Raw genomic sequence first — 8,243 nt, 5'->3', positions numbered from 1 at the left:
TATACTGGCCATGCTGTGACGTGGCTGCATATACTGGTCATGCTGTGACGTGGCTGCATATACTGGTCATGCTGTGACGTGGCTGCATATACTGGTTATGCTGTGACGTGGCTGCATATACTGGTCATGCTGTGACGTGGCTGCATATACTGGTCATGCTGTGACGTGGCTACATATACTGGTCATGCTGTGACGTGGCTACATATACTGGTCATGCTGTGACGTGGCTGCATATACTGGTCATGCTGTGACGTGGCTGCATATACTGGTCATGCTGTGATGTGGCTGCATATACTGGTCATGCTGTGACGTGGCTGCATATACTGGTCATGCTGTGACGTGGCTGCATATACTGGTCATGCTGTGACGTGGCTGCATATACTGGCCATGCTGTGACGTGGCTGCATATACTGGTCATGCTGTGACGTGGCTGCATATACTGGTCATGCTGTGACGTGGCTGCATATACTGGTCATGCTGTGACGTGGCTGCATATACTGGTCATGCTGTGACGTGGCTGCATATACTGGTCATGCTGTGACGTGGCTGCATATACTGGTCATGCTGTGACGTGGCTGCATATACTGGTCATGCTGTGACGTGGCTGCATATACTGGTCATGCTGTGACGTGGCTGCATATACTGGTCATGCTGTGACGTGGCTGCATATACTGGTCATGCTGTGACGTGGCTGCATACTGGTCATGCTGTGACGTGGCTGCATATACTGGTCGTGACATGGCTGCATATACTGGTCATGCTGTGACGTGGCTGCATATACTGGTCATGCTGTGACGTGGCTGCATACTGGTCATGCTGTGACGTGGCTGCATATACTGGTCATGCCGTGACATGGCTGCATATACTGGTCATGCTGTGACGTGGCCGCATATACTGGTCATGCTGTGACGTGGCCGCATATACTGGTCATGCCGTGACGTGGCCGCAGTCTTATAACGCTTTGGCCAAAGGGTTTAACTAAATGACCCTTACTCATGAGAATACTAACATCGAAGTATTTAACTATGTATTTTGTCACATTGGACGTAGCATTGGGTATTTTTGTCTTATGTTGCATAATTTGGCCACGCTCACTAGCTCCTTTTGACACAATATATGATGTGGTGGGTTCTGGGGTTAGAGATTTCAGGGATTGTTTGTTTATTAATTTTATTTTCCCCGGTATCGCTGTTTATTTGGGGAGGGTCCCCGGTATCGCTGTTTATTTGGGGAGGGTCCCTGGTATCGCTGTTTATTTGGGGAGGGTCCCCGGTATCGCTGTTTATTTGGGGAGGGTCCCCGGTATTAGTGCTTATTGGGGGAGGGTCCCCGGTATCAATGCTTATTGTGGGAGGGTCCCCGGAATCACTGCTTATTGGGGGAGGGTCCCCGGTATCACTGCTTATTGGGGGAGGGTCCCCGGTATCACTGCTTATTGGGGGAGGGTCCCCGGTATCACTGCTTATTGGGAGAGGGTTTCCCAGTATCACTGCTTATTTGGGGAGGGTCCCCGGTATCAATGCTTATTGGGGGAGGGTCCCCGGTATCACTGCTTATTTGGGGAGGGTCCCCGGTATCAATGCTTATTGGGGGAGGGTCCCCGGTATCACTGCTTATTGGGGGAGGGTCCCCAGTATCAGTGCTTATTGGGGGAGGGTCCCCGGTATCACTGCTTATTGGGGGAGGGTCCCCGGTATCACTGCTTATTGGGAGAGGGTCCCCACTATCAGTGCTTATTGGGGGAGGGTCCCCGGTATCACTGCTTATTGGGGAGGGTCCCCGATATCGCTGCTTATTGGGGAGGGTCCCCGGTATCACTGCTTATTAGGAGAGGGTCCTCGGTATCGCTGCTTATTGGGAGAGGGTCCCCGGTATCACTGCTTATTGGGGAGTGTCCCCGGTATCGCTGCTTATTGGGAGAGGGTTCCCGGTATCGCTGCTTATTAGGAGAGGGTCCCCGGTATCACTGCTTATTAGGAGAGGGTCCCCGGTATCGCTGCTTATTGGGAGAGGGTCCCCGGTATCACTGCTTATTGGGGAGGGTCCCCGGTATCGCTGCTTATTGGGGGAGGGTCTCTGGTATCACTGCTTATTGGGGAGGGTCCCCGGTATCACTGCTTATTTGGGAGGGTCCCCGGTATCACTGCTTATTTGGGAGGGTCCCTGGTATCACTGCTTATTTGGGGTGCGTACCCGGTATCGCTGCTTATTGGGGAGGGTCCCCGGTATCACTGCTTATTGGGGAGGGTCTCAGGTATCACTGCTTATTTGGGGTGCGTACCCGGTATCGCTGCTTATTGGGAGAGAGTCCTCAGTATCACTGCTTTTGGGGCAGGGTCCCCGGGAACACTGCTTATTGGGGGAGGGTCCCCGATATCACTGCTTTTGGGGGAGGGTCCCCAGTATCACTGCTTATTGGGGGAGGGTCCCCGGTATCACTGCTTATTGGGGAGTGTCCCCGGTATCGCTGCTTATTGGGAGAGGGTTCCCGGTATCACTGCTTATTGGGGAGGGTCCCCGGTATCACTGCTTATTAGGAGAGGGTCCCCGGTATCGCTGCTTATTAGGAGAGTGTCCCCGGTATCGCTGCTTATTGGGAGAGGGTCCCCGGTATCGCTGCTTATTGGGGGAGGGTCCCCGGGATCACTGCTTATTGGGGAGGGTCCCCGGTATCGCTGCTTATTGGGGGAGGGTCCCCGGTATCGCTGCTTATTGGGGGAGGGTCCCCGGTATCACTGCTTATTTGGGAGGGTCCCCGGTATCACTGCTTATTTGGGAGGGTCCCTGGTATCACTGCTTATTTGGGGTGCGTACCCGGTATCGCTGCTTATTGGGGAGGGTCCCCGGTATCACTGCTTATTGGGGAGGGTCTCAGGTATCACTGCTTATTTGGGGTGCGTACCCGGTATCGCTGCTTATTGGGAGAGAGTCCTCAGTATCACTGCTTTTGGGGCAGGGTCCCCGGGAACACTGCTTATTGGGGAGGGTCCCCGATATCACTGCTTTTGGGGGAGGGTCCCCAGTATCACTGCTTATTGGGGGAGGGTCCCCGGTATCACTGCTTATTGGGGATGGTCTCTGGTATCACTGCTTATTGGGGGAGGGCCCCCGTATCACTGCTTATTGGGGATGGTCTCTGGTATCACTGCTTATTGGGGGAGGGTCCCCGGTATCACTGCTTATTGGGGGAGTGTCCCCGGTATCACTGCTTTTTGGGGGAGGGTCCTCAGTATCACTGCTTTTGGGGAGGGTCCCCGGTATCAGTGCTTATTGGGGAGGGTCCCCGGGATCATTGTTTTTTGGGGGAGGCCCCGGTAACACTGCTTATTGGTGGGGGGTGGGGGGGGTCCCCGGGGTGGGGGGGTTCCCGGTTTCACTGCTTATTGGGAGAGGGTTTCCCAGTATCAATGCTTATGGTGCGAACTGTAGGTTACAGATTGGGGCAAACACTTATTAATGGTAAATGTCTTATAGTGACACGTCACTTTCCTGTCACCACGAACACGGAATGGGAGGGAGCGCGCAGCATGTCATTGCAGCAGCGGGATTTACTCTGTTTTATATATTAAAAGTATTTAAACGGGGTCACCGTCACATCGTGCGCCTGTTCCACACCTCCTGTCACTGGGAAGGAAACGGTCTCCCTAATTTTCAGGAAACAGTACTCACATGTTACTTCCTTAGGCCGAGTGCAGGGTGGCTGCTACACGGCGTGGGCGCGCTCGTCCGTCGCAACTTCGGGTTGTTCGGTGGGAGTGTTCAAACTGCAAACTCCACCGGCGGCAAAGTACAGCGTTGACGCCGCTACAACCCAAAATGATTTTTGGGGCGGCAGTCGCGTCACGTGAGCTGGTTCAGCGAACCAGCTCCGTGACACGTTCGCCACACCGCTCTCCAAGCCCCCAAACGCCGCGACCCAACTCCTGCAGCCTGGGCACAGATCGCTGGGCTGCAGGAGCACGCGGCGGAGGCGCGCACGGACGCTCGCCACGCCGCAGCACCCACCCTGACGTCGGCCTTACTCGCATGACGCACGGCACCCTGCTATTTGGTCAGAGTCCGTTGGAATAATAGATGTTCCCGGAAACACACCGACGGTCGTGTTACACGTGGGTCACTGAGACGCCCACGGGTGTCTGAGCAAAGCTGCCGCGTAATTTGCATGTGCCATGCTCCACCTTTTGAACCCTCGTGTGTTACGTGTGATTTGGGGAGTGCGGTAAGGACGAGTTGTGTTACACGGAGCACAGATTATAGTGCAATATATCAAGCTGCTGGGATCGCTGTTACTTCCCTCCCTGCAGCACAAACACCAGGTTTCAGCACGCCTGACTTCTATAAGAAACTTTATTACATTAGACACAACTTTTCTCCAAAAAATGGTTCAAGGAGTCAAAAAACTTACTTTCCTTGCTCCAAAACGCCCTTGATACTTGATAGAGCCCCCAATATGTTGTGAGGTCACAATAGTACCCCAACCACATGCATGCTTCATCCATCAGCAAAGACCCAGCACGTCTCATGGTCAGATTATGTGACACCTTTTTCACACACATACCTCCCCTCTGCCCTCCCCCCCCCCATATCTGTTTTATCCTGTGCACCAGAAACACATGTGTGAATAAATTATATATATATATATATACACGATGTATACATGAATACACGCTCAGCAGGGAAGGGGCATCTCTGGATACCACCGCAGGGCAATTCTGTTCACCCTCTTGGGTGGCAGGGTCTCCCCTGGGGGGGGGGGGGGACCGGGTCCTGTGGTCTCAGGGAGGGTGATTAGTAGTTACTAGGACACAGCAGTTTATTCAGTGTCCCTGAGGACGCGGTGTGTTGTGAGTGTCCGGACACAGACAGTCCGACTCACGTGCAAAGCGCGCAGCATACTGTCACCTCCACGCCAAGTCCTGTGGTCACACCTAGTGACGGGGCGTTACACCTAGTCCAAGTCTATGGAGATGCAGCGACACTGCTTGACACGCGTGATTCTTTTCTTCCTGGTGGGTGGCTGCAAGTCGGGGCAGTTGAGGGTGACCACCATGGTGGTGAACTTCTTGGGCTTGCAGAAGGAGCAGGACTGGAAGGAGCCGCCCTCCTCCCTGCGGATGTGCCGCGGGATGTAGAATGAGTTGCACTGGCCGTAGCAGAAGCGGTTGATGATTGCGAGGCTGTTGCATCCTTCCTCGTGGATGGTTTGCTTTAGTGGCTGTGTCTTGCACCAGTCCCTCTTCAGGTACTTGCGCTCGGTAACGTGCAGAGCCTCCTGGCTGGACTCCAGCACCTCCTCAGCCGGCACCGCCTGGCCCTTCCCTCGGCCCCCCCCAGGCTGCGTGTGGCTCTGCTCCGAGTCATTGGGCTGCCCCTTGTCTGGAGGAGGGATGGCTCCCTGGGAGCCGCGGACCTTCTTCTTCCCCTCGGTGCTGCTGGGCAGTAAGAGTCCGCAGAGGAGAAGCAGAGAAGCCAACGCAAAAACCCAGCGGAACATCCTAGGAGAAGGGACACAACAGAGTCAGATTTCTATTTCCCAGACAAGTTTACACGGAAATACATGGGATATAGTCTGGATTAGAAAATAAGTGTCTTGTGACCTGATGATAATAGTGTGTGTGTGTGTGTGTGTGTGTGTGTGTGTGTGTGTGTGTGTGTGTGTATATATATATATATATATATTAAAAAAATCTGCAACTCATTATGATGTTACATGCTGGATATATAGACTGCTAGGTACAACACCCAGTGGTTGACTTGCCACACACAAGGAATCAGAGAGAGACAGCAAGGAGGGGAGAAGACAGAGAGAGAGACAGCAAGGAGAGGGGGAGACAGATGGATGACTAGGAGGAAGGAATGAAAATCAGTGTGCACATGGGGCAGGAGGGAGTGCAAAGAGAGGGGAGGAGAGACAGCAAAGTGAGTACGAGGAGGAAACAGAGAGACCGTAAGGATAGGAGAGAGATGAGTAGGAGAGGAGGGGGTGTAGTGTGCACAGAGAGGAGCAGACACAGTAAGGCAGGGAGTACAACAAGAGGGGAGGAGAGAGTGCAAAGAGGAGCAAGGCATGATGGAGCAGAGAGTAAGGTGCAGAAGAGGGCCAAGAGACCGCAATGCATTACAGGGAGGGGTGAAAACAAAGTGTAATGTCGAATTAATAACCTTTAAGATCTTCGTATGTTATGCTGGATACAACTAGTATGTGAGGACATATATATATATAAATGCGCAAATAGATAGAACAAACAGCGCATCAAAGAATGATTTTTATTAAATAGAGTTACACTATGTCTGTTCTCCACCATTATCTTCCCTACATGGAATACTTCTGAAACGGAGGTCGAGTATACTACTGGCAAGTAGTTACATCCATGTCCTGCGGCTGTGAGTGCTGGATCCAAGTCAAGTGATACAGACCAACATCTGAGATGACAGCATTGGGAGATATCGGTTCCAGTGGTATATGAGGATCCAAGAGAGTTCCAGATCCATTTAATTTGGAGAAATATCTGCAAACTTTGTTTAATTACATAGTTACATAGTGACATAGTTACGTAGTAGATGAGGTTGAAAAAAGACACTGTGAGTGCAATACTTACCAGTAATATTTGGGTTGTTTGGACATACTACCCTAGGTTCCCTCCCTTCCCTCATTTTCTATTTATGCGCTTGGTCATTCTGTTTATATACAGTATATATATATATATATATATATATATATATATATTTTACACGGTATGTGATATGTGGGATAATGGTATACACTGGCGACACACTTTATTCGAGCTCGGCTAGTCCCACGAATTCAGGTATACCCGGGTGTATTGAGGTTTGTGACTGTTTTCTGCCCGAGTGCATTGAGGTATTTTCCATGCAGGGATTGAAGCATTTTATTCCCGCTGGCTGCAATACTACACAGTATATATATATATATACTGCATTACAATTCATGAATTTATGCCATCTGGTAGACACGCGAAGCATTGCAGCCTATTAAATCCTAATCATTATCATTTAACAGATCAGCCGCCCGTCAGCCAGGCATGAACCCAGGCTGGGAAGGCAAACACAACGGGGCTTGTCAGAGGTGAGGAGCGGCGCATTCCAGGTATCTGCCAGGTACATACTGGGTATTTGCTCGAATAAAGTGTGTCGGTGCAGTATTTAAGTAATAGTATTCCTATTTATTAAAGTCAATAAAACCTGACTTGAGCTGGTATTAAACTCCCTGAGAAACTTGTATCAAACGCACTTAACTTGGTAACAATATGTATACAGCCGGGCCCCGGGTATACGGCGGCTTCCGTTCCAGAGGCCCGCCGTATAGTGAAAATCGCCGGAAAGCGGATCCGGCGATTTTCAGTGCTGCGCATGTGCGACCTGCGGTCTGCGAGCGCAACCTGCGGTCTGCACATGCGCGCCGGGCACACCCGCCCATTCTGCGCATGTGCGAATTCAAATTCAACATGGCGGCCCCCTTCTCGATGCCGCCGTATCAGCGGATCGCCGAGAAGCGGGGCCCTGCTGTATAACATTTGATCCAAAAGCCAATGGACAGATTTGTATAAATGACAATATACGTATTGTTTCTACTATTGCCCGCACTACATACATAATCCCCAAAGTCTGTTGAGACTTTGCCAACCAATAACTTAATGAAGTGGCAAATTCCTTCTAATTAACAGAATCTAAGCAGAACCCTCACAGGTCGAACTCCCTCTCTTCCTCTCTCCCTCTCTTTTCTCTCTCTTCTCTCCCTCTCTCCCTCTTCTCTCTCTCTTCTCCTTCTCTTCTCCTTCTCTTCTCCCTCTCTTCTCCTTCTCTTCTCCCTCTCTACCTCTCTCCCTCTCTCCCTCTTCTCTCTCTCTTCTTTCTCTTCTCCCTCTCTTCTCCTTCTCTCTCCCTCTCTCCCTCTTCTCTCTCTCTTCTCCCTCTCTTCTCCCTCTCTCTCCACAGAAAACTCCACCGTTTGGTGACTGTATGTTCACATGGAACTATTTCAGCATGCCTTGGATAGTAGAGAGCTGTGATGACAAGATCTGGCTTTACATGTACAGTATGTGAAAACGATCTTCAGAATCCAGGGGGACCATGGGGGAAGTATCAACAAGAGCAAAGAAAATATATAATATCTAAGTGTAGGTGTCTTTTCAAGGTTGTGAATCAAACATATTTTGTCTTGGCTCATATAGAATCCTACTCACAGTGTGGTAGGTAAAGATAAACACATCCAAAGCGGTGGC

The 8,243-nt window shown here is 51.0% G+C and overlaps 1 protein-coding gene across 1 annotated transcript in view; it reads right to left on the bottom strand.

Annotated features, from left to right (window-relative positions):
* Positions 1-4,360: 4,360 nt before the first annotated feature.
* GREM1 (gremlin 1, DAN family BMP antagonist) overlaps positions 4,361-8,243 on the bottom strand; it is a 10,418-nt gene continuing 6,535 nt past the window's right edge. Inside the window, exon 2 of the mRNA XM_075613080.1 lies at positions 4,361-5,495. Coding sequence (XP_075469195.1) covers positions 4,949-5,494 — 546 coding nt within the window. The 5' untranslated portion in view covers position 5,495 and the 3' untranslated portion in view covers positions 4,361-4,948. The remainder of the gene's footprint in view (positions 5,496-8,243) is intronic.

The sequence above is a fragment of the Ascaphus truei genome, chromosome 9 (genome assembly GCF_040206685.1).
Source record: "Ascaphus truei isolate aAscTru1 chromosome 9, aAscTru1.hap1, whole genome shotgun sequence".
Classification (NCBI taxonomy): domain Eukaryota; kingdom Metazoa; phylum Chordata; class Amphibia; order Anura; family Ascaphidae; genus Ascaphus; species Ascaphus truei.
Note: the sequence above shows the minus strand (reverse complement) of the source record. Positions and strands in the feature narration are given on the sequence as shown.